The 26,542-nt window shown below is 42.2% G+C and overlaps 2 protein-coding genes across 3 annotated transcripts in view; one reads left to right on the top strand and one right to left on the bottom strand.

Moving 5' to 3' along the window:
- The window catches only part of ASD1 (alpha-L-arabinofuranosidase 1), a 257,521-nt gene that overhangs the window by 219,670 nt on the left and 11,309 nt on the right, over positions 1-26,542 (top strand). For both annotated transcript variants that reach the window (XM_089372189.1, XM_089372188.1), the window contains one exon: positions 7,142-7,286. In XM_089372189.1, the coding sequence (XP_089228315.1) occupies positions 7,142-7,286 (145 nt within the window). The remainder of the gene's footprint in view (positions 1-7,141; positions 7,287-26,542) is intronic.
- Positions 18,197-21,866, bottom strand: LOC149235781 (uncharacterized). Its single transcript, XM_089372187.1, has 2 exons — positions 18,974-21,866; positions 18,197-18,843 (listed from the first exon to the last, which is right to left on the bottom strand). Exons 1-2 carry the CDS (start codon positions 21,176-21,178, stop codon positions 18,649-18,651), a joined length of 2,400 nt encoding a protein of 799 aa, XP_089228313.1. The 5' UTR covers positions 21,179-21,866; the 3' UTR covers positions 18,197-18,648.

Raw genomic sequence — 26,542 nt, forward strand, 5'->3', positions numbered from 1 at the left:
TGAACCCACGATATCATTATAAAGCTAAGGCGACAAGAGCTTTGAGGGGGGAGGTTAGAGATGGACTGATTGACTGCATTGATCACATGATCCCATTGGAGTGTGATCAACTGGAGATACATCGACAGGTCACAACCTTCACCAATGCCTTAGGTACCTTTGGGAAGAACCTAGCAAAGATTGCAAGGGAAGCAAATGAGCCAGGTAAACAAAAATTTCAATTTTCAAATTCTTAATACTTATTTTGTTAAATCGTTTATAATTTGAAAGTTGGATATAATTTGTAATTTTGTTAAGCTAACTCATTACACTCCTATGTTTTTTGCAACACAATGGTGGGAGGCTTTTGGTAGCCATTGTCCTGAATTGCAGAAGTTTGCAATTCGTATTTTGAGTCAAACTTGCACTGCTACTAGGTGTGAGCGCAATTGGTCTGTCTTTGAGAGGATTCACACAAAGAAGAGAAACCGTTTGGATCAAAAACGATTAAATGATCTAGTTTATGTCTAATACAACCTTCAGCTCAGGCGCAACCAATTGTTGAACAAAAGATTTGATTCAGATCCCATTGTGTTGGAAGACATTGATCCAACATCAGATTGGGTAGTGGAGAGTCATCCAACAGAGTTTGCTTCTGATGAGGATATGGATTATGAATTACAGAAGATAGCATCACTCGAATATAATGTTCAGTTGAATGCAAATCCTGATTCCTGATCCACTTGTACCAGTGCCAGCCTCACAGCCAACAAGTTCTCCAGTTGCAGGCGCTTCCTCTGCTTAGCCACGACAGAAGTGCATATCTCGTCTATCTCAGCTTGCATCTGCTGCACAACCTACTAGTGCTACCACTTCTACAGTTGCAGTTGGAGATGAAGATGAGGAGGAGCCATGGGGCCCCCTGTTTGACTCTGACGATGATCCAAAGATTGATCCGCATGATCTTGGCTCCTCTGGCAGTAGCCAGTAGTACTGGTCACAATTTACTTTGTTGTAGAGGCCATTTCTAGCCACTGTATTAAAATTTGGCCGAATCAAATCCGAAACGGCCGAGTTGATCCGAGTCATTGAAGAATTTTATGACCCGGCAGAAAAACCAGTTCGGGAGGCCGAGTCATGACTGACTCGGCCGAGTTATTGCATGACTCGGCCAAGGCAATCATGACTCGGTCAACCCGACCGTTTCCGCATCTACTTGGCCAAGTCATTAAATCTGGCCAGTCACAAAAAAAAAACGATTTTTCTAATTTTTTTCAACTTTTTAACATTTAGCTGATTGTTGGGGACTCCAAGGTGTTTTCTAAATTGGTTAAGTGCTATTTGGGGTCCATTCCCCTCTCCTTGTATTGATATGCTATTCAAATTTCATGGTAATGTTAAATTCTTAAAGTAAAAGTGACATTCTCCTTAATCTTCATGTTCATCCTTTTACTCAAAATTTTAACATTACCATGAAATGACTCAGGATGTTTGAGAGTGGTTCCAGCCTCATTGGATTTCATATGGAGAAAGTATAATTTTAGATTTCATTCAAAATCCAGCAGACTTATCAGTTTTTCAGGATTTTAGAATTGGAGGATTGCATTGTTTCCATTGAATTTTGTCATGTATTAGGGTATGGAACTCGTATTTATTCAAGAGCACCAATCCCTCTATGTACCTTGATGTTAGTGCATTGGTTGTTGAACTCCTCCGGGATTCGCTCCCAAACCAGGAGCTTCTGAAAATGTCGCTCCCGCTCCTGTTTTCGCTCTCGCTCCTGCTCCCAAGTAACACTGAGCCAGATGATGTTGGCAACTCTAGTAGTAGCCAGTAATAATGGTCACAAACTTTTGTTGTAGAGGCCATTTATAGCCTCCTTGGTTATGTGTTTTTGTTTTGATCTCTATATCATCATTGTGTATGTATTGGATAGTGCACTGGGTGCCATTTTGATATAATGGATATATTCATGAGCCTACTTTGATCATATGTTGTCTTCTATCTATATTCTAATGCTGTATGTTTGGGAACATGAATGAAAATTTTTAAAATTATATGTTTTTATAAAAAAAAATATTTAATGGATTTTTTACAATGACCGAGTCATTGAAATCGAGCTGGACGTGTCGATACTGAGTCGGAGTCAGAGTCAGACTTGACCCTCGGTCGAGTCGGAGTTGGAGTCGGATTTTTAAAACATTGTTTCTAGCCTCCTTGGTTATGTGTTTTTGTTTTGATTTCTATATCATGATTCATGATCATGTATGTATTGGACAGTGCACTGGGCGCGATTTTGATATAATGGATATATTCATGAGCCTACTTTGATCATATGTTGTCTTCTATCTATATTCTAATGCTGTGTGTTTGGAAACATGAATGAAAATCTTTAAAATTATGTTTTTTATAAAAAGAAAATTTAATGTATTTTTTACAATGATTGAGTCATTGAAATCGAGCTGACCGAGTTGATACCGAGTCGGAGTCGGAGTCGACCCTCGGCCGAGTCAGAGTCCGAGTTGGAGTTTTAAAACATTGCCTGTGGGTAGTATGCACATGAAATTTTTTTTCTCCTATATGGTCCTCAACCGGTAACCAACAACCCCTTGCAACGCTTAGATAGCTCGATGTGCAATTTCCTTTGCCACCTGAGCCAACCATGTGGTCCTTCGCCCATCTGTTATGAATGTATGTTTGAAGGTGGGCCTCTCAACCCCAAAGTTATGGCTTTTCATTAGTATAGTTGAGTAATTTTCCTTACTTGTCATGGGCACTTTTGGGCATGAATTGGTGGGGGGATTCGGTGGAAAGAGTGGGTTAGGCTTGTATTCTTGTCTCCACTGCCTGATTTCGTGGTTACCCTTGTATCCTAGTCCCGTGGGATCTCCTTTACTGACCATTTGGCTTTGGGTTAGCACTACATGGGAAATCCCAATTTTGGTTGCGTGGTCCCGCTTCCCGATACCACCTACATCACTCCCGTTCCACTCATTTTAGCCCCATTCATCTATTTTCCCATCCAGGTCCACATGTGTCCACTGGGTCCACATAGGGTTAGCCTCCCCCTCCCCTTGTCTATACCTTGGGTCGAGCTTGGAACGATGCCCTGGAGGTTGATGTAGCTATAAAGAAAAGAAAAAGCATAATTTGGCAACTCTCAACAAGAAATGTACCACAAAATGCAAAAGATGGCCGGCACATACAAATTTAGTGTCTGGGCAAAAGCCAATCATGAGCTCTACCCCTTATCCATAGCCATCACCTTTGTTCTTGTGGGCCCTAGATGAGTCCCCTCTATCATTAAGGAATCCATGATTGTCCCAACCCCTGGTGGGCAATGAACCGTCCCACCTTAAGGGGTATCCACTGCTACATATTACACATCATGCTCTCATCCCCTGGAGCCCCGAGCAGTTATGAAGAAAAATCAATAAAAGACAAAAGGCATATGAAGAAAGGTGGAAAAAAAAGGTCGGGTAACTCGTGTACCACGATTTGCCCCCTCCTACACTCACATACCCAGGTGTGGGCTTCCCCTGTTATTGCTACCCATGCACCTTGACATGTGGTCTGGATGATTCCTCTGATCCCCACTCCATTCCATTATTATATCATTTGCCACCTACCATCTAAAGGATGTGCCATGGACATGTCACCCCCTTTAGAGGTTGAAATCACCTAATGGGGTCCTTGGTTAACCCCCTATTGAGCTTGGAAACACTTGTACATGCCAAAGCCCATTATGGAAGGGCATGCCACCATGAAGTGCCCCATTGATCCCATGACTTGTAAGATTTATTACTTGAGTATTATAATGACTTGTTGTATTAGAGGGCAAGGGGACAAATTGGATCTTATGCAGGATTGCAGGTGGGTCTTCATTTGGGGCTTGGTCTCCCTATATGGGGTCCTAGCCCTCCAGAGGGCCACATTGCCACTTGTAGGGTGAGCGTTGAGAGCCATGGGCTTCCACCATAGTAGATATTACTTCATGGATCCCCAACACCGATCATTGATTGATTGTGTTCCACCTTTTTGGATGAGGATGATGCACCTGGTTCACCATGCCCAACCAACTCCACACTTGCACCATACACTTGGCAGATGTTCCAGGGCCTAGAGGATGTCTTCCGCTGCAGAGGGAGGGCTTACATCATCGTCCTATCTCTTACAGATGGTCTACAGGCATTTTCGATATACGTGGAGACCCATAAGGATGTTCTTGTACCTCCACACCCACTTGGGCGCACCACAAGTTCTTGCTTGAAAAACAAGGTGCCAACCCCTTGTCCACTATGTTGGGAGTCCATTTCTACATCATGATACCCCTTGGACTCCATTAGGCCTTCTCAAAGGCCCAACAACTCACTTTATTGATCATTTGACCCTCTTGAGAGGCTTATTCATGTATTATTGAGCTATTTGGGGGGCTTGTCAACAATACAAAAGTATTGTTATTATGCACATATTGTATTTTAGGGGCTCCATTAGGCCAATTTAGCTAAATCGAATTCATTAGAGAGTTTATAAATAGAAGTGAGATGATTTATTTTGATCATCATCACTTGGATTGGGTTATTTTCTTGTGAGATTTTCGCTATCCTTCTTGGAGGACGAGTTTGGATGAATGGATGAATTTTGATGTTTGGATCTCTTTCATTTTGTCTTGGAGCTTCATTATTGGCATATGTTGATGATTGGATATACTCTTTCTTACATGTAAGTACTCTTTAAATGCTATACTTGTTATTTTCTCTTGTCACATGCATGTTGTTGGGATTTTCGCTATACTAGGCTGAAATTTATTGCTTTTCTAATGCAAAATTGTGGAAATTTGATTTTTTATAGCATTGCATCATGTTATGGGCCATGTATGAATGAGTGAATATTCCTAGAGATATTTTGTATCAAAATTTTATCTTGATAAGTCATCAAATATTGCAAATCAAAGTATAAAGACCTTGAAGCAGCTATTCTCATGCCCTAATGCCATGCGAAGTTGTTTCTAAGGCCTCCTTGACTAAGTGAATCCATTCCAAATGTTAAAATCTCCTTGACTCCATCTCTCCCAAAGGACAAGGCACTAATCCTCCATAGGTGATCACTCAAAAGCATATTTTTCCTCACCTCTCTCCCTTTCTTTCTAGGCCTAGCCTCCATAGGTGACCTAGGGCATCGATTTTCTCATGATTCATCCATCCAAAAAGTTTGATCTCTTGCCCACTACTACGTTGTTGTGTCTTCTAGACGCCGTCCAAATTTGAAGCAATTCCAACTGTGGGATCTTGAGATATTTCAAGCCTTAGCTCTGAGATCGATTATTTCCCTTGGCTAGTGACCTCATTGGGATCATTCCATCAAAATTACCAAAAATTTCTCCTTTGATCCCCTTCTCTCCCTCAATTAGGTCAAGCACACCCTTGGTTGATCAATTCCATCCCCTTGACTTAATTTTGGGTCCACTTGGTCCTGTGTGGTCCCACAACCTATTGAATTTAATTTCTTAAGGCCACTTGGAAACCAAGTTTTCACAAGGATTTCCAAGACTAGGTATCTTCCTTACAAGTCTTATCCTCAAACCCTAGCCCTTGAAATCCCATTGGCCCTTCCTAGGGAGTCTTATACCTTGCTTCTCAATCAAGTAAAGCATACAATTGAGTCTCTCTTCTGAATAGGCCTGAGGAATCACTCCTCATCCTTTCATTGAGTCATTCATCTAGTGATTCCCTTTGTACCGGGTCTCCTCCCATTGGTGAAAATCCATAAAGAGTAGGGAGCCTTAGCTGAGGTGACAGTGGGCTATCACTCCATTGTTGCCCTTAACCTAGCAGCATCCCTTTTAGGATACCCTCCGAGGATCCCTGCTAGTTTGAGTGGTAACAGACACTAGTATATAATGAATTTCAAAAATAATGGAGTTATGTTTAGGGTTTCAGTCTTTGTTTGTTTTTTTCTTTTCTTGTGGATTTAAAAAAATATTTTTGGACAGCCTGATTTTTTTTAATATTTTTTGAGAAATAGGGGTAGTAATGATGGCATTTCTTTGAGAAACATGGAGGTTTTCCCAAAATGCGACGACTTTCTCTCAAAACACATTACCTGTACAAAAGCAGGAAACACGTTCCAAATATGATGCTTTTGATGGGGTTTTCGTTTATGATGTGTTTCACATAGTTCCCACTCTTTGACATCGTGCTATCTGTAATGTAGCTTTTGAGCAGAAATTTTGACCTAGAAAAACTAGATACCTCTTTGGTTAGGGAAAGCCATCAACTGAGATAAATCTGAAGCAAAATGAACCTAGAATCCATTCATAATCTAGAATAAAGGGAAATACCATACCTAAATAAGTTCCTTTCAGCCCATGGCAGTGTGGTTCAGCAGCAAGTTGCAAGGTGATCAAACTTGTATTAATGTTGAGACCTTGGTCAAGCGTCCCCCCTCCCCTCAAGTCATGTGGATGATGCCAAGGGCCAGTCCTAGGTGATTTTGATGGCACAAAAGTGTCTCAAAAATGTCACTCATAGCAGGTTCGCTTAGCTGGAGGACCTCTGTAACCAGCCTTTCCATAACAAGTTCCTTGGATCTTTCAGTTGGCCTGTTTGGTGGCTCTTCATTGTCTATCACTTGCCTTCTCAACATGGAGTGCATTATCTATGGAATCTATCTAATGATTTGATATTTAATTATCAGTTTTCTGATTATTGGGGGTCTAGGGATTGTTATGATTGTGTTTCACTTTGACTTAGATCTTGCTAAATTTGCTACTTGCTGATATAAAGAATATTTGTCTTTTGGATGTGTTTTGTTTTGTGTCATTCTCTTCTGATGATCTTAAATTTGACATTAATTCTGAGCTTATTTACATGATTGCAAATTTTAAAGTCGATATTGGAAGTGTAGGTACAGGATTAGAAATAAGGAATTTCAGTGTTTGATGAAATGCATGGCATTACAGTGATTCTTCACTTGTTGATATTTCAATAGTGCATAATTTTGATTTCAGCATTGAATGCTGTAACTTCATTTACTTTGAGTTCGAGAGTCAATAGTTAAAGCGTAGAATCACAATTGCTAGTGTTTGACAAAATCCATATGCTGTGCAGTAAGCTTCATAAATATGACCATATATCTTATGAATATTTTATTTTTCTTGTAGGATATCTTGAACGGTTTTGAATTTGCTAGAGGTTCTTCCAATTCAACATGGGGTTCTGTCCGTGCAGCAATGGGACATCCTGATCCTTTCAATTTGAAATATGTTGCCATTGGAAATGAAGATTGTGGCAAACAATATTACCGAGGTATGTATCTTTCATATGTACTATCTGCAGGTAGAATATTTTTGTCCTATAAGAGATATGGAAGCGAGACTAAATGTTGAATGGTGTTTTTGATCATGCAGTGTCAATTTATTTGCCCATAACTTTGATCACATAGAAACCCTGTGCAATGATAAGTTTGTCTGTACAAATTTGTACATAGATGTGTTGCACCCATTAAAATTTGTCTAAATATATATTTGATGTCAACTTATCTGTTCATAGATATGCTTGTTTATTCAACGAGAACACCTTGGGATATTGCAGCAAGGATTTGGAGCAACAAATATTAGGAATCTGCTCTTTCAGCGATGGCACTGTTAGATATTCCTATGCATTTCTATATATCATATGAAGCCAAGGGTTGGACCAACTTGATGACCTCAAGGTTGGCTTTTATTCACCTTATTTATGGCTCACAATTCTTTATCAAAATGTGAGACCTTTGCTCAATCTCACGTATCTTCCGACTTTCATAAGCGATCACTCTAGTGATAACAATCAATGGATATACCATTAGCATCTTTATAGATGGAAAAAAAATTAGATGGGTTAGGAAGAGTTGATTTTGGTGCCTGGTCAACTTTTTATTTAATAATTCAAATTTGTTGCACCACTTTTGAGCCCACATATACTTCCTTGAATTCAATAATGTGGTCAATGTTGGTGCTAGTGTTACTAGGAACATTACCCCTAGGGGGGCTCCCACCTTGGGACTGCACTCCAAGTGGGAGTGCCTAGGGAGCACCCTTAGAGCACACCCCTGAAAATAAAAAGCATGTTGTAGGCTCCTTTGGCATTCTCCTTGTCACTTTTGGGAGCTTGGATGCTCTCAGACCCTAGAACAACGCTTCCTCCCATGGCCCTGATTCTCCCTCCCACATTCCCACCATGCTCTCCCCCATTTTAATTATCTTATACCAAAGCATGTCTCGAACGGTGAGCTCCGCGTGGATGAATGCACTGCTCTGTTGTATGCATGTTGTACATAAGGAAGCTGCTCGTCCCACAACTTGGGATGCTTGCCACAATAGCCTCAGAGTAGGTGTATCATGATGCTGTTGACAATCTTTGTTTGTCCGTCAGTCTACAGATTAAATGTCGTGCTCCTCTTCAACTTGGTGTCCATCATTCTCCACAAACTCGTCCAAAACTCTCCAAGAAAGCGAGAGTCTCGATCATACACAATGGATGTGGGCAGCCCAAAGTGGACCCATACAAATTGGAAGAAGAAATGAGCAGTCTGCTTTGCAGTGATCTGCTTCTTACAAGGCATCAATACACACATTTTGCTAAATCAATCCACAACGGCATACAAATAGTCATGACCTCTCCTAAACAAAGGCAAACAGCCTACAAAATCCATGACACACTTTCCCATGGATGACTCGGAACAGGGAATGGTGTGTAGAGCCTCATTTTTCTATTAGTGGGCTTGCTAACTGAACACAACACACATCCCTTTACATATCGAGTCACAACATTTTTCATGTGAGGCCAATGACACAACCTCTACAAATGACACAGTTTTTCCAACACCAAAATCACCTAACACAAGAGAGGTATGTGCCTCTCTGATTACATGTATTCATTCATTGGTAGGGATACAAATATTTCCAAGGTGATACAACTACTTTCCCTGCAAATGGTAGTTATCCACCTACGATCCATGAGTCAACTTTGCATAAATCTCCTTAAAATCATCATCATCAACATACTGTTTAACATAACTTTCAAAAGATAAAGAGGCATTTTGCAAAACTATAGATGCAGAAATAGGAGGGTGAGAAAGCATATCTGCCACTTTATTGCTGGTGCCCTTCTTGTATTTTATTACCAAGTGAAACTGCTGAAGGAATCCCATCCATCTGAAATGACGTGCCTGTTGAAGCTTGGTTTGCGACTGAAGGTACTACAAGGGCTGGTGATCTGTGTGAATGATGGTCTCCTTGCCGATCAAATAGTGTTTCCACTTCTTCACGCTTTGAACCAAGGCATACAACTCCTTGTCGTATGTGGGATAGTTCACAATAGCTTGGGAGAATGTCTCTGAATGGTAACATACATGTTTCCTCTGCTGCATCAATACTGCTCCCATGGTGTATCCATTGGCATTGGTCTTGATCTCAAAAGGTTGTTGGAGGTATGTAAGGCCAAAATTGGTGCGGTGATGATCTTCTCTTTCAGTGCATCAAAGGATTTCTGTTGCTTTCCTCCCCACTGAAAGGTTTGCTTCACACTCGTCAATGCATGTAAGGGGGATGCAATGACGGAGAAGTTGGAAATGAACCTTCTCCAATATTGTACTGCACCCAAAAAGCTACGAACCTCTGTAACATTAGTGGGTTTAGGCCACTTTACAATCACATCAATTTTAGAAGGATCTATTTTCAATTGTCCACCTCCAACAATGTGACCTAAGTAAACCAAAGAGGTCTTCCCAAACTCACATTTAGACATTTTGACATACAATTTTTCTTTTTGCAAAACATCAAGCACTTTTTTAACATGACACACATGATCATCCCATGTCCTACTATAAACAAGAATGTCATTAAGATACACAAGTACAAAATCATTAAGAAAGGCTTGGAAATATCATTCATCACCCTCTACCGCCCGCTTCTTGGTGTCCAAACTTGTGTCTCCTGTCAGCGGTTGGGCTACCATTCCCACAAACAAGTATTTGCATCTTCCTTCTCTTATCTCGCAAGAAACTCTTGGCCATGACCCGACTTCCGTGTGGGATGCTTTAGCTGTTAATGTGAGCTTCTGTGCCTGCATTTGAAAAGTGAATGGATGGACATAGTGTGCCCTGAGGAAAATGTTGCCGTGTGTTACCTCGGACCGAATTACCTCTGATTATTCATCAAGCAGTGCCTTGGGGATCCTTTTGGCGACCCTTATGATCCCTAACATTTTAACATACCACTCGTTGAAGGACGGTTCGTTGATTTCTTTGCTGTTGGGGTCCCTTGACGTTCGCCATGGCATGTATCTGAGAGCGTAGGGCTGGTCTTCAGAGATCTGCGCCAAGTCCCTTCCTGGCAGAAGGCACCACTTCCACATTGCTAGGGTCATGATCAGATAGCCGAAAATAAAATTAGTGCTTCTTTTGTACACATCCTTGCATGCCTCGAATAGTTCATTCAACAAGAATGCAGACCAATTTAGCGATTCACCTTCTGCGCAATGCTCCACAACTGAGATGGTGTCTAGAGTGCATTCATTTCTTGAAAAGTGCCACATCATCTTCTCGATGATGATATAGAAGGCAAATCTAATGTATTTTTTGTTGATTAAGTCGATCTTTGCTCCCTTCCTGCCTCGCTTGGTGTCGTATTTTCTATAATAGTTGTTATCTCCTTCCTTCTTTGCTCTTTTCGAAGTTGTCTGAAATGTTGTTGAGACTGCATTCCCTGTGGTCGATAACCCTGTAAGCTGCTGAATATCATCTACATGAATTGGGTATTCTCTGTCCAGCAAAAGTGGCCCCCCGTGCATCCTACTGTTTAAAAGTTTCATGCATTGCATCGTGGCCAGAGTCGTGTCGAACATGGGCAAATTTCTCAAGTTTATCAGCTTTGATCGTTGAATTCCCCTGACAGCCACCTTGGCTTTGGTCACCTTTGTTCCATATTCCTTTGTAATTGCCTCTGTACACTTCTCGCTTCACTACCGGGAATTGGAAGCAATCCGACAGCTCATTGTCCACCAGTGTGGCATTGCCATATTTTCCATATAGCGGCTCTGTGACTGTAATTCTTTCATCCATCACATCTTCAGGAACTGAAATTATCGGCCTCGTCATCTTGTAGCATCGCTAATAAACTGCAATCGCTGGAGGCTGACAACGAATGCTTGGGCGACAGTGTTGAGGATTGGACTGTGACTCAAACGATTCTACACTTGAGCGTGAAACTCTAAGAACTTCGGCATATCCATGTAGATTAAGTAGACCAGTTTCGACGTGACGTTTCTGACTAGACTTGCTAACTAACTACTATGACAACTTTCCCTATGTAGACTAGAACATGTTAATCGCCGTCGGCTGATCTGTCCTTGACTTGGTTGACGTATTTCGGGAAAAGGCAAGTTGGAGTGGATGGGTAATAGTGTTAGTGTAATGGCAGACATTTAGGAGTTAATTCTTTCTATAATTGGAAAGATCCTACAGAAATTTGGCCTGACAGCGATATTATTGCCTAATTATTACAGAAAATACACTTGGTACGTGTGACTGACCTCCCCTCCAACCACAATCAGTTGCGGTGTGGTGACATGGAAGTCGCAACTAAAATTGACATCTTGGGTTTGTTTTATTGAAAAGAAACTAACTGACGAATTGATTGACTGACTCCTACTGACTTTTCCTAACCCTATCTACAGTCTCTGTGCAGAGACTTCATCAATGTTGAACATGAATGTTTGGTTGGTGGAAGGGTTTCAGGCGTGCGCCATTCACCCAACCTGGTAGCAGTATCCCATCCAGTTGTGTGAGCTTCACCGCTCTAGACTCCCTGATCTCCGAAACTATGAACGGCCCTAACCAGTGCATCTGTAGCTTGCTCGAAAACTTTTGGAACTTCTTGTCATATAACAAAACCTGTCCCCCGACCGTGAAGGATTTCTTCTTGATGTGTCTGTAGTGCCATGCCTTCTGCCTTCGTTGCTCAACTGATTGGTTGAAGTCTGCTAAGAACCTGGCCTCGTCCAGTTCTGATAGTTCCTCCAGTCGCTTCTGTAGCGACTCGTCTTTTGTCATCCTTGTGGCCTGGGTGATGAAGATGCTAGGGATTGCGAATTCTGCAGGCAAAACGACTTCTCGACCATATACCAACTGGAATGGCGTTTGCTTGTGTAATCTCTTCATTGTTGTGCGGTACGCCTAGAGCATGGCTGGCACTCTTTCATCCCAATCATCTTGATTTGCCGAACACACCTTGGTTAAGCCCTTCTCAAGTATCTTGTTAAATGCCTCTACTGTTCCATTAGCCTGTGGATGATATGGGCTGCTCTTGTGGTGTTGGATCAGGAAGTTCTGCAACGAAGAAGCGACTGTTTCATTAATGAAGTGAGTTCCTTAGTCGCTTGTCAGGCTTCTTGGGCAACCAAACCTTGAGATGACATTTTCAAAAATGAACATTGCGGCTGTGTCTGCTGAACAATCTTTCACTAGTGCTGCCTCAACCCATCTCGTGAGATACTCAGTTGCCATGATGATGTACCTGGCTTGAGTGTGACGTGTCGCCGGATTGATCAGACCGATGAAATCAATTGCCCACTTTTCAAATATATGCAAGGCATGTATTGGCTGTAGTGGGAGTTCATCGCGATGCGACTGTTTCCCAACCCTCTGGCATACATCGCATCCTTTAGCGTACTCCTTAGTGTCCTTGTACACTGTTGGCTACCATAGCCCCACCTGCAAAACTTTCCTTGCGGTCGTCTTCCCCCCTATGTGGCCACCCGCAACTCCGGAGTGACATTCCCATAGAACCTCCTGACGCTCGTGCTGGAGGACACATCGTTGCAACACTTGATCCAGCCCCAACTTGTATAGGTGTCCTGTGATAAGCGGATAATCGACTGCTCGCATGACCATATAACTTCTCTATGTCACTGTGTACTCCTTTGGACATTTCCCTGTGGCCAGGAATGTTGCGATCTCTTCTAAGTGGTCAAGTATTGCTTCCACTCTGAATAAATTGACATCAGGTAGTTGGTTGTCCGGGGAGCCCCCACTTTCCCTCGATTCCAATCTAGACAGGTGATCGGCCCAACGTTCAATCGACCTGGTTTGATGATTACTTTGAATGTGAACTCCTAGAACAGTAGCATCCATCTGCATATCCTCCCTTCTAATACTGGCTTGTTGACTAGGTATTTCAATGTGGGTTATCTGTGAAGAACTTGAACGGGCCCCCAAGCAAGTAGTGCCTAATCTTTTGTAAAGAATACACCATGGCTAATGCTTATTTCTCAGTCGCGGTGTAGTTTTTCTTTGCAGTGGGCAATTTCCTATTGGCAAAGTGGATGGTATGGTCCAAGTTCCCTTCTCCCGGTTGCGCCAACACTGCCCTCAGAGCAATTCTAGATAGATCGATATTTACGTGGAATTGCTTATTCCAATCAGGATATACTAAAATTGGAGCACTTACCAGCTTCTCCTTCAGTATATTTAATGCAACTTGATAGTCCTCCGACCATGTGAATGCTTCTGCTTTCTTGAGTAGCTTTTCCATTGGGGCAGTGATGGAAGCGTAGTTATGGATGAATCTGTGATAGTACCTTGTGTTTCCCAACATCGATTGCCACTGGTTCAAATTCGCTGGCGGGTCCATGTTTACAACTGCTGCAACCTTGGCAGGGTCCACGCAAACTCCATCCTATGTTTACAATTGCCGCAACCTTGGCAGGGTCCACGCAGACTCCATCCTTGCATACAATGTGGCCTAACAGTGTGCCAAATGGAACTACGAATATACACTTCTTCAAGTTCAAGGAGACTTGTAATTGCCTGCAACGATAAAACATTACCTTGAGTAGGTTGGTGTGCTTCTTCAACAGGATGTATATTGTCCAGTCATCCATGTATACCTCCAGGAATCTGTGAATGTAATCTTTGAATGCGGCGATGATAATCCGGGAGAATACGACAGGGACATTCTTGAGGCCAAATGGCATCATGTGGTAAGAATACGACCCCCACTCTGTCGTGAAAGTGGTCTTCCATTTGTCCTCTTTAGCTAGTTTGCCTGATGGTAGCCTTAAAACCCGCCCGGGTAGGAGAATGCTTCATTCCCAGCAACGTTGTCTAGGACCTCATCGCTGAAGGGTGTGGGGAATGGGTCATGTACGCCAGTGTTGTTAAGGCTACGATAGTCTATGCAGACCCTCATCTCCATGGCATCTTTCTTATTCTGTATCACTATTGGGCTGACCCATTCTGCCTCGTCCACTGAGAGAATGAGTCCTACTTCGAGCATTTTGTCTATTTCCTTCTTGACCTTCTCCTTACTCTTGGGTTCAGCCTATATGGTCTATGCTTGACTGGCTTTGCATCATGTTTTAGTACAATCTTCATTTCCCCGATGTCCCCCTTAATTCTTTTTAACTTTGCAACTGAAGCTGGGAACAAATCCTCGTACTCCCGTAAGAGATAAAAAATTTCCCTTGTCGTGTGCTCATCCCAGTAGTCCCCTATTGATGCCATCTTAGGTTTATCCTCCATGCCAATGTTGTGCTTCTGCAACTTTACTAGGAGCAAGTGCGCAACATCTGTTACGGGTCCTTCTTGGATATCCCTCCCTCCTTCGGTCTCATGAAATGTACAGTGACTTAACACTTCCGGGTCCTCCTCCTCTAGATCTGTGTTCACCTTCTCGCAGGCCATGATCTCTGGGTATCCTGACTCATAAAAGCACTGTAGGAACCTCTCATCGATACATCTTTCCCACAATTGGCTTGAAGTGAAGAGGATCCTTTTAATGGCATACAGAGCCTTGGTCAGTCATCACTAGTTTTAAATGAGAAACTACTCCTGAATTGTTCAGCGAGGGCGTCCCAATCCCCGTTTGTCTACGTACCTCTTCCTGTAATTTACCGCGCTTGAGGGATTGTGCCTAAGGTGTGTATGAACTGTTGATTTGGGGTAGCATCGAATGTGCTCTAGGACTCAAAATTTGTAGGAAGGCTTAGACACATGCATTCTCCAATACCCATAAATTGTTTTGGGAAATTCCACCCGGAGATATTTTTATTAAAATAATTAATTATTTTAATGGGACCCTAAGTTTAAACTTAGGAAATTAAAATAATTAATGGGTATTAATCTAAACTGTGGGTGAAACTTCTAGAAGAAGGCAGAGGTCAAGTCAAATGATCCTAACAATTGATTGGAATCTAATCTGGGTCGTTGATTGATCAATGAGAGGATTATAAGAGGAGACTTGATGGGCACTTGGAGAACACAGTAGAGGCAGATACTCAGTTACTCGAGTAGGATCGATTTTCTAACTGGTCGAAGTTCGGCAAGAGAAAATCAAATTAGAGGGAGAGTTGTAGGTGAGAAAGGAAGAGAGGGCATCAACACATTCAGAGTGTGCAAGGCAGCAAGACGCAGAGCAGGAACAGGGTGATGCAAAAAGAGGTAGCGCAAAGGCAGATTGATGCAGAACCTGCGTAGGCAGCGTGACGCTGAGCCAGGGTGAGAAGGTTGACGCAGAGAGATGCAGAAGGATTCCAGGGAAGAAGAAGTGCTTTACCTAGGGTAGAACTTTGTCAAGAAGTGTCTATAAAATTTCTCATTCCTATTTTGTTGGTTGTAATTTGTACATGAGAATTTGTTGAAGAATAATAAAACCCTCATCTGCTGTATCGGTTTTCCCACATTAGGTTTTTCTGGGGACGATTGTCCAAAAATAACTGTCATTGTGATTGTATTTGTGCCAATATTTTTCCTTACATTTACTTTCTGCAATGTTTTAATTGTGAAGGCTGCAGTAGAATATATTTCGATATTTGCTGTAAGAATATTGTGAATAACTTATTTATGAGATAATAAGTAGAAGAAATAATATTAATCACTATAGTAGGATTTCTATTTAGAAATTTTGACATGAGCGTGTGTACCCATAGTTCCTTCAGAACTCTTTCTCTGTTCCATCTGTCTGTGCAGTTCTCCAGGTGTTGTCGGGGATCTGAGTTCCTCCTTTATTTTGCGATCTCTTGCGGGTGATCCCCCGCCTGCTTGAACCTTTCCCTCATGGCCCTCTTGATCCTTCCCCAGTCCTGGAGGTTGTTGCGGTGGAATCCCCACCAACGTGCGGGGGTCGCTTGCAGTGCAATGTCTAGCAACAGTATTTTGTGGCTTTCCCATATAGTTCTGTCAACCTTATTGAGAAATGTATCTACTGAATCTATGCCATGAAAAGTGGGAAAATCCCTTACCTCTGTTCTAATCCAGTTGATGCGTCATATCGTAGCACAATGTTTGGTATCAACTTCATATCTGCCTTGCTCCCAAGCATCCCATGCAGCCTTAGAGCCAACATCCGAGCTTTGTATACTCCTCCAATTAACCGATCCTTATGCTGTGGGGTTGATGAAATCTTCTCTCTTTCCTACTGTCAACTGGTAGAGCTGGTCTTGCATCCCAAGGTCGTTTCTGTCATCTACTGGTTCTGTGAATCTAGGTCACTGGTATGGGTCCAGTGGCTGGATGACTTGTACTCCTTCCACTTCAAAGATCATCAACTTCTTCTTTAGATCGATAACGACGTAGTTCTCGTAGGCCCAGTCAATACCTAGTAGTGTCATGTAAGGATCTTTGTCTCCCATGATATCGATCACTTCAAAATCCACGTGTGTCTTCACCCCGCCACATCTACTTCTATTTCCTCTAGTCTCTCGATCGACAATATATAGTATTGGTTGGCCATCTGCAATTGGATTGGTGAGAACTTCAATTGCGGTTTTCCTAATGCCTCCCACATCTTCCTTGGTAGGATATTGACGTCGAAACCTAGGTCTAACATAGTATCTTTAATTTGAAACCCTGCGACTTGCGCATCAATCTTGAACTCCCTACTTGTTCTCTTCTTATTTCTCCTAACTCACCTTGTGTGTTTCTCAGGCAAGTTCACCAAGACATTCCCTTCTCCAGTCTCCTCTTTTGGTAGGACTGCTTTTAGACTTCTTTGCAGCTCCCCTAGCATCTGATTGTTGTTGACAATTTGGAGGAACAATCTAAACCATTCCTCAATCGACTAGGCAACAATGGCTTTTGTAAGGTCGGGCATGTTATTGTTTTGAGAGTATGTCAAATTTTCAAACAATTTTGCTGCCTCCTGGTAGTATTGCTTCTGCTGTCCAGGGTTGTATGACCGCTTTGGTGAAGCCACCCGAATGATCAGTGGCTAGTCTGGGGCACCCTGGTCATGCCCCGTCTTCTTATCGCCACTAGTGACTATGTTTATGTTGGACAATGGGTTATCTCTGTAATCCTTGGTTCCACATTGATTAGATTCGTCCCTTGTTGCCTGGTTCGTTCTTCCCACCTTGCAATTAACTCGAGGCAATTCTCCGCTGCATGGGCGTTGACCCTGCAATGTGAGCACCAGGGTCTTCTTGGTAGGGGGCAGTCCCAAGCGACATGTCCTTCCTGATCATAGTTATAGCAGCGCACAGGTCCCCTACCTCCTCCTGTTCCTCCTCCTCGCCCACCCCGTGCAGTTTCATTGATCTTGAATGTCGAACAGTCTAGCCGATCAGCTAGCGCATCCAATGCTTGACATTGGTCTGTATGGTGGGTCATAGACGTGCAGAACTCATAATAGTTATTATTCGAGACATTTAAATACTTCTACAGTATTGGGCACAAGTGCGACGAGTATCCATATCCCTTTCACACTTCATAGTATTTTGGCGGGTTGTGGCTCGTGAATGCACCTTGCAATCATACTGCCACCACCCCTGCCGTAGGTGGGGCCCTTGATGGTCCGGCTGTCCCTAATGTGGTACCCATGCCACTCAACCTCGGACACTCTGTTGCAACGTGATCCTCCACCATGTGAAAATTTCAAAATAGAAATACAACTGCGGTGACTAATATTATTTCTTCTACTTATTAATTCAGAAATAAGTTATTCACATTGTTTCTACAACAAATATTGAAATAAATTCTATTGCAGTCTTCACAATTAAAATACTTCGGAAAGTTAATGCAAAGAAAAATACTAGCACAACGATAATCACAATGGCACAGTTATTTTTGGCCAATCGTCCCTGGAAAAACCCAGTGTGGGAAAACAGGTGCAGCCAGTGTTGCACGAAGCGGGAGCGAAGCGGAAGCGCGAAGCGCGGAAGCGTCATTTTCCAAAAATCTAGGGAGCGAAGCGTCCGCGGAAGCGTCTGCTATATATATATATTTTTATATATTTTTTTGCATTTATACTCAAAACAAACATCCCAAATACCAAATTAATTGTAGAAGACATGAAAACATGCATATTTTTGCATAAATCAAGATAGATATGGCATCCATGATTCCATTGTAGTTACTAGTATGTACAACAATCATCTATATTCTAGCTATTACAAACATACATCAAATTTTTAAGCATATTATAAAACATAAAACATTTAAGCATATTATGATTTATCTAGCAAGTGAGCAACTGTCAACATTTGTCATGTCCAAAATTCAAATAATAATGTTTACAAAATATGTCACTTGGTCACCGCCAAGCCAAAAAGGTTCAAAATTCAAATTCACAAGTCTACAAGTCTAATGAGTAATCTATAGACTATGACAAAAAGAAGTAGATTGTGAATATATCTACTAATCTCTCCTCCTTCCACCACGAATAGAACGTGATGGCGTGCCTCCACGTGGTGGCAATGAAGAAGATGGTCCCTGTGTAAGTCGTGGCACTGGAACTGATGAAGAAGAACCCCCTGCTGTTGGTGTTGAACCATGGAACCTAGGACCAGATGGGGGTGGGGGTGGTGGCATATCAACACGGTCATCATCATCCTAGAATCGCTCAAAAAATTCATGCAAAAAAAAAAAACACTAGTTAACAAAAAAATTAAAAACATGAATTAGAGAAATGCTTTATAAGGGAAAAATGGAAAATTCATACGGTATACCATAATGGACATACCAGGAGAGCATCCTCTAATTGCTCTAGTTGCAACACTCCATCCTCCAAATTGGGCTCCTCTGGATGCTTGTCCCAAATCAACAAGTCTTTATTAGACTTTGCATCTTCACAGTAATGGGACAACAATCGCAAGTTGTAATGAACATAAACCAAGCTCTCTGCCCGGTCTAAACTCAACCTGTTCCTTTTAACACTGTGGATGAAAGAATAAGAGCTCCAACACCTCTCTGCAGAAGAAGTGTTTACCACCTGTGATAGCACCCGCAATGCCAAACTCTGTAGAACTGGAGTAGGCCCTCCATGCATGTTCCACCACTCAAGAGCAGAAAAATGCTCTCGATCTTCAATTGAATGCATGCTCCCAAATGGACCAGTGTTGAGCGTATAGTTGCTCAGCTGTCTCCGTACCAATGCAGCCTCCTCATTATCAGGGATTAATCTACTCAATGCAGCCATATATTTTTCGTGAACCTCTTTATCTTGGTGTGGTTTTTTCCTGCTTCCCCCCCCAGGTGCTGGTTTTGAAAGCCATGATGGATGATAGTACCTAGGTGTCAAAACATATGCTAATGCATGCAATGGAACATTTAGCATATCCCATCGCTTTTCCACCTCTTCACGAATATAATTGTACAAGGTGGTATCTCTAGGCTCAACAATGTCTTTAATCTGCCCCAACATGCTATCCATTTGCTCATACACCTCCCCAATTACTGGTCGATCTGAATCTGCAAACTTGATCATGTAATAAATTGGTTTGGTGAATTGCAAAACATATTTAACCTGTGACCAAAAGTAAGTGTCAAGAACAGTGTCCTTGACTACATCTGCAGTAGCACCATCTGTACACTGGTTAATTTCATCCCATGTTTCAGCACACACCAGATTAGTTAAAGCTTGTCTCACCCTCACTAGCCGCCTAAAGGTGAGGTAATAACTAGCAAATCTTGTCTTTGCAATTTTAAGCAATTGCAACTTGGAGTAAGTGCCATAGAAGTAGTTTACCCTTGTATGCCCTGTGATGAATTTAATGAGCTGCTTCCCTTTCCTGTAAACCTCAGCAATCCACCCACATTCTTTGTGTTTCACAATATCATGCATCAAAAGGTTCAATGTGTGAACCAGGCACCCAGACCAAAAGATGTGTGGATGAGTACGCTCAATAATTTTTCCTGCTGCCTTACAATTTGCTGCATTATCTGTGATCACTTGAACCACATTATTCGGACCAACATCTTTGATTGATTTCAATAGGAGATCTGCAATGTTTTGTGCAGTTGCACTGATGGAGGAGGAGTCATGACATGCAATAAATACTGCACCCTTAGAAGAAACACCAAGAACATTTATCAAATGTTGGTTTCTAATATTTGTCCACCCATCTGATACAATGGATACCCCATAATCCACCCACTCATGTGTAAAACGTGTCAAAGCTCTTTGAACCTTAGCTTTTTCTCTTTCTAATAACACTGTTCTAGCTTTCTCATAGTTGGGGGCCTTGTATCCTTTTGGGGCTTCATTGATGGCCTTTACCATGTCATGCCAATAGGGAGAGCGAAGCACATTGAATGGTACACCGCAAGCACAAAGAAAACGGACTACCTTTCCATCCACATCATCCCTCCCAGCAACATTAAGGAAATCCCCTATTGTTTTTCTACCTCCAGAGGTTGCAGAAGTACCATAAGGAGATGGGCAACTACCAAATTTAGAGGTTGCACTTGATTCTGAATGAGTTTTTTGTTTCTTGTTTTTTTGTTGTGCAGCCATCTCTATTTTGATGTATTTTTGTCTTTGTTCACTTGAAATTTTTGTGCAAATGGCTACCCCCACAGAACCCTTTTTTTCATCACTCTCTAGCACCCCACAAAGATGCCTCCTCAGACGGGTATATGAACCCGTATATGGTTTTCCTCCATGACAATCATGAGGGCACATCCATTTGTAAGATCCACCACCCTTTCCCCCTTCAAGTTTGGTCACAAAGGTCCACAAGGGATTTGATGTACCTTTCCCATCTTGTGCTTCAGTGTCCTCTTCAAGTTCATCCCCTTCCTCTTCAAACCCTTCCTCCTCATCATACATTGGGTCACTACTATTAGGAGTCCCAAGTTCATCCCCTTCCTCTTCCCCTCTATTCCTCACCCTTGCCATCATTAAAACCAAGAGTGGAATGATACATAGAAGCCAAAAGAACACCATCTTGGAATATGGATATAGGTGGTGGACAACCTGTAAATAAAGGAGCAAGTAGAAACAATGGGAAAGAGTAGGAGAGGGAGGAGAAAAATACAATTTTTTTTTCAAAAAAACAAGGGAGTTTGGGGTTTGAACTTACCTCTTTAGCTCTTGTAGATGAAGTCCTCCAAGCTCTTGCTCCAAGCTCCTCCTCCTTCTCCTAGCTCCTCCTTCTTCACTCCTCCAAGCTCTCCTCTCTTCTCCTCTCTTCTCCTCTCCTTTCCTCTCTTCTCTTCTCCTCTCCTCTCTTCTCTTCTCCAACTCTCATAAACTCAAAGTGAGAAAATGAGAAGAGAATGGGGGCTTTATTCTTTTCTAAACTCACCCTAAAGTGACCCTAACCCACCCCTAACCCACCCCCTCATGCTTAGTTAAGTTAGATATTAAATGAAATTAAAAAAAAAATTTGAACTGCGCGGGTTGCGTTCGGGTTGCGCCCGGGTGGCGTGCGGGTGGCGTGCGCTTCCGGGCAGGTTGCGTGGCGCCACCCCATGCCCGAACCGCATGCCGAAGCGCGATTCCGGGGTGGCGCAACCTGTTTTGGCAGGAATCGTTAAAAAAAATCGGAACCGCGCAACCTTGAAAACGGAACCGCGATTCCTCTGTGGATTCCGGAACGCAACCGCTCGGGGCGCGGTTCCGGGTTTGGATCCTCCGGGGGGGGGGCGATTCTGGTAACATTGGGTGCAGCAGATGAGGGTTTCTTTATTAATCTTCAACAAAAATCTCATGTACAAGACGCAACTAGCAAAATAGAAAATATATCTCTATGAGAATTTTACATACAACTTTCTCACACTCCTTGGCGAGATTCTGATCTGGGAGAGGACTTGCTGCCCCCTCTGTCACTCACCACATCAGCTTCTGCGTAGGGACTGTGCAGTCCCAGCATCTCAGCTTTTGCGTTGTCCCTCCGCGTCACAGCTTCTGCGTTGTCTCTTCTCTGCTCTGCTTCTTCTGCTCTTGCCTCTCGACTGTTGCTGATACCCTCTCTCCTCGTGAAAATTCCTAATCCTCAAGGAGCCCCTACTATAACAAATCTGAATCTGCTTTACCTACTTGATTTTAATTACTTTCATCAAGTTATTCTTCTGAATACTGAAGCAAATTACTTCTGTAGCCTACACTACTTAAATTTGATTTGCATGAAACAAGGAAATTGAGCAAAGAACAAGATAAATAGGACACAATTATTTTTGGACAAAATAGTCCTCGGAAAAACCCTATGCAGGAAAATCGGTGCAGTAGCTCTAAGGGCTTATTATTGTGTAGGAAAAAATTTTGAATACAAATCTAGGATGCTCAACTAGCAACCCTTTATAGAGAAAATACTAGACAAAAGACTGGTGAAATAATTTCACCCTGTCATTGGAGAATTAGTGACTGATCTTCAGCTCTGGGAGGCTCTATGTCACCCTCTGATGGCCTTTGCATCAAATTGCATCACCCTGGGCAGCTTCTGCGTCACCCCTCCTGGGTATTACGTTGCCTCTCTGCTTTGGATTTTTTGTTGGCTGAGAAATCGACTTTCCCTAGCTTCCGGTAACTGAAACTTCGAATTCCCTCTGCAGAAACTCGACTTCCCCTCACTGATTGCGCTTCCTCTGTGTCAGCACTGCGTGGGCTAGCGTCAACCCTCCTCTAGATGTATTCTATCCTTTCTCTTCCTTGTATTCTCTGGAAAGTCCTTTTCCTGGAATCTCTCTACCCCTCTGCGACAAGATCTCCCCAATCGATTTTCCTCTTGAGAACTCACCTCAGAAAATCGATTTCCTCAATCTCTCTGTGTTTCTAAATGAACCCCAAGCCTCCTTCTTATACTTTTCTTGTTGAGACTTCAACGACCAAGATTAAGTCTCTACTCAACGACCAAGATTAAAACATGACTTGATCCGCTTTGTAGATCATTCTCACCCATATTTTGATCAATATCTATTAATATTTTAATTTCCCTAAGTTTAGACTTAGGAACTCCATTACAAATATTAATTATTTTAATAAAATACAATCCGGGTGGAATTTCAACAAACAGTTTCTGGGTTCTTTAGAACTCATGTGCCTTAGTCTCTCCACCAATTTTCAAGGTTAGAGCACTTCCGATGCTACCAAAAACTAACACTCCTCACTTGCAACTCCCCCTCTGAATCGATTTCCTCTTGCCGAACTTCGACCAATGAGGAAATCGATGTTACTCGGGTAACTGAGTATCTATCTGGTGTGTTTTCCAAATGCCCATTGAAGTCCTTATAATCCTTCAGTTGAGGATTCAATGGCCCAGATTAGATTCTAAGCAATGGCTCAGAACATATTGACTTGATCCTCGTCTTCTTCTAGAAGTTTCACCCACAGTTAGATTAATACCCTTTAATTATTTTAATTTCTTAAGTTTAGACTTAGGCATTCATTAAAAATAATCAATTATTTTAATAAAACTATCTCTAGGTGGAATTTCTCAAAACGATTTCTGGGTATTGTGGAATATATGTGTCTAAGCCTCTTTGCAAAACTTGAGACTTAGAGCACATTTGATGCTACCATATATCAACACTCCCTCTTAGCGAGGAATGTGCTCTAGAAATGCAATTTGCCAAAGCATCACCCTGTTCTGTAACATCTTCTTCTGCGCTACTGATCTCTAACATCACTGCCCACCAACTACTGCGCAAATGTTGCATCTATACTGTTGCTGACCCTGCCACTGCCAACACTGCATCTGTACTGCAACTCTCTCACATTTATTGTCACTGTAACTGAGAAATCACCTGTTTCTACGACTGGAACAGATTCTCTACTATACCCATTTGCTCTCTGAACTGAATGAACTTAGCTCTTCCTAGAGCCTTTGTGAGTACATCTGCTACCTGATCTCCTTTGGGAACATACTGCAGCTGTACTGCCCCATGCTGAACACAATCTCTGATAAAGTGACATCTGATATCAATATGTTTCGACTGATCATGAAATACTGGATTCTCAGAGAGTTTGATACAACTCTGATTATCACAGTAAATCTTGGTTGCTTCCATCCTTTTTCTGAACAAACTCACAAGTAGTTTTCTAAGCCATATAGCTTCACACATAGTTGTGCTTGCTGCCATATATTCAGCTTCTGCTGAGCTCAGAGCTACCGACTTCTGTTACCTGCTGCACGAAGAGATTATTCTTGATCCAACATTGAAGCAATACCTAGAGGTGCTTTTCCGGTCTACTGAACTACTTGCCCAATCTTCATCTGTGAATCAATCCAATCTGACATCATCTCCTTAGGAGTATTTCAACCCATATCCAACTGTTCCATGCACATACCTAAGAATGTGCTTAGCTGTTGCCCAATGCACCCTTTTCGGTTCCACCATGAACTGACTAAGGGTGTTGACAGTGAAGCAAATGTCTGGCCTAGTGTTGACCAGATACATGAGCGACCCAATGAGCTGTCTGTGCAAGGTGGTGTCCACTCCTTGTCTCCTGATGCATCTATTTTCTTCCAGTTGGTGATCATGGGTGTAGCCATGGGTTGACAACCTTGCATTCTAAATCTCTTCAGAATCTCTGTAGCATATCTTCCTTGCCCAAGGAAGATCTCCCCATTCTTCTGCCAAACTTCCAATCCTAGAAAATAATGCATCAACCCCATATCCTTCATGTCGAATTCTGCTTCGAGATTCTTCTTGCAGTCTTGTATGAGCCTAGATGACCTTGTTAGAAACAAGTCATCCACATATAATACTAGAATAAGTGGCTCATTCTCTACCATTAAATAGTAGAGATTGGGATCAACCTCACTCTTGACAAATCCTAATTGCTGCAAGTAACTATCAATCCGACCATACCATGCTCTGGATGCTTGCTTGAGCCCATATAAGGATTTCTTTAATCTGCATACACGAGTTCTCTTTTCATGAGTTTCGAAGCCTTCGGGTTGTTCTATATACAGCTCTTCTTCTATCACCCCATTCAAGAATGTTGTCTTGACATCCATCTGGTGAATCTACCATCCCATTTGAGTTGTTAGGGATATAACGGATCTGATAGATGTATATCGGGCTACTTGGGCGAAGGTCTCTTCATAGTCTATTCCATCTTTCTGTGTGTACCCCCTTTGCCACGAACCTAGCCTTGTACTTCTCTATACTGCCGTCTGTAACATACTTGATCTTGTAGATCCACCTTGATCCTACCACTGATCTATCCTCTGGTCTAGGTACTACTTCCCAAACATCATTCGTCATGATAGAACTATATTCTTCTACCATGGCGTACACCTAAACTTGGTGTTGAATGATTTCCTGAAAGCTAAAGGGTTCTTCAACCTTTGCTACCAAGGCCTGGTACTTGTTAGGCTGTCTACGCTGCCTCTTCTTGGTTCTAGGAGCTCCAACAAACTCCTCTATGTCCCTCATTGTTTGTCATACTTCCCTGCTAGTTCTACCACTGGTGTTGGGAGGTTCAAGCAATACCTCCTCATGATCCTGTCTTTCCATCTGCTAAGAACTATCTGGATTTCCTTCCTCTGAGGAAATACTAGTATTGGTCACTGTAGTCGATCTAGGTGTCTGTCCTCCTGCCTGTCCTCCTTACTGTCCCTGCTGCTGCTAGACTAATGGAACATCTACTGACTGACCTTTCGTTGGCATCTCTCAAGATTTTTTGAAAGCTCTATCCTCCATGAACTTCGCATCCTGTCTCACTAGAATCTTCCTACTGCTAGGAATGTAGATTCTGTATGCCTTTGAGGTCTCGCTATATCCTACGAGGTACCCCTTTTCTGTAGTCTGATCTAGTTTACTGTGCTTCTCGTCTGGAATGTGACAATATGCCATGCTTCCAAATATCCTAAGATGGACTAATTTCCGACTTTTTCCCTGTGAAGACTCCTTCAGGCATTTTCTTCCCCAATGCTTTGTGAGGAGTTCTATTGTGGATATACACCAACATGTTTCAAGCTTATGCCCATAAGAATTTAGGGAGATCCTGATCATACAACATAGCCTTTGCCGCTCCAACAATAGTTCTATTTTTGCGCTCTGCAACTCCATTTTGCTCCGGATTATAGGGAGTTGTCCATTCTCTTTTGATGCCCTCCTTCGTGCAGAAATCTGTGAAGTCTTTGTCTGTATATTCTCCACCATTATCTGAATGCAATACCTTTATCTTTTTCCCTGTCATGTTCTCAACGAGAGCCTTAAACTCTTTGAATTGAACAAAGACCTCATCCTTGATCTTTAAGAAATAGTTCCAGGTTTTTCTGGAGTGATCATCAATAAGGGTGACGAAGTATTTGCCACCACTAAGAGCTCTTATGGACATTTGACCATAGATATTTGAGTG

The sequence above is a fragment of the Pinus tabuliformis genome, chromosome 8 (genome assembly GCF_031772625.1).
Source record: "Pinus tabuliformis cultivar Carrire ecotype Pingquan chromosome 8, CPIR1, whole genome shotgun sequence".
Classification (NCBI taxonomy): Eukaryota; Viridiplantae; Streptophyta; class Pinopsida; order Pinales; family Pinaceae; genus Pinus; species Pinus tabuliformis.

What these genes read in the sequence shown, in the direction of transcription:
- LOC149235781 (XM_089372187.1), bottom strand. Translation starts at nt 21,178, where the DNA reads ATGGTGTTCTTTTGGCTTCTATGTATCATTCCACTCTTGGTTTTAATG. An exon ending in AATTAGAGGATGCTCTCCTG is followed by an intron (nt 18,844 to 18,973) that starts GTATGTCCATTA and finishes GAGCGATTCTAG; the next exon opens with GATGATGATGACCGTGTTGA.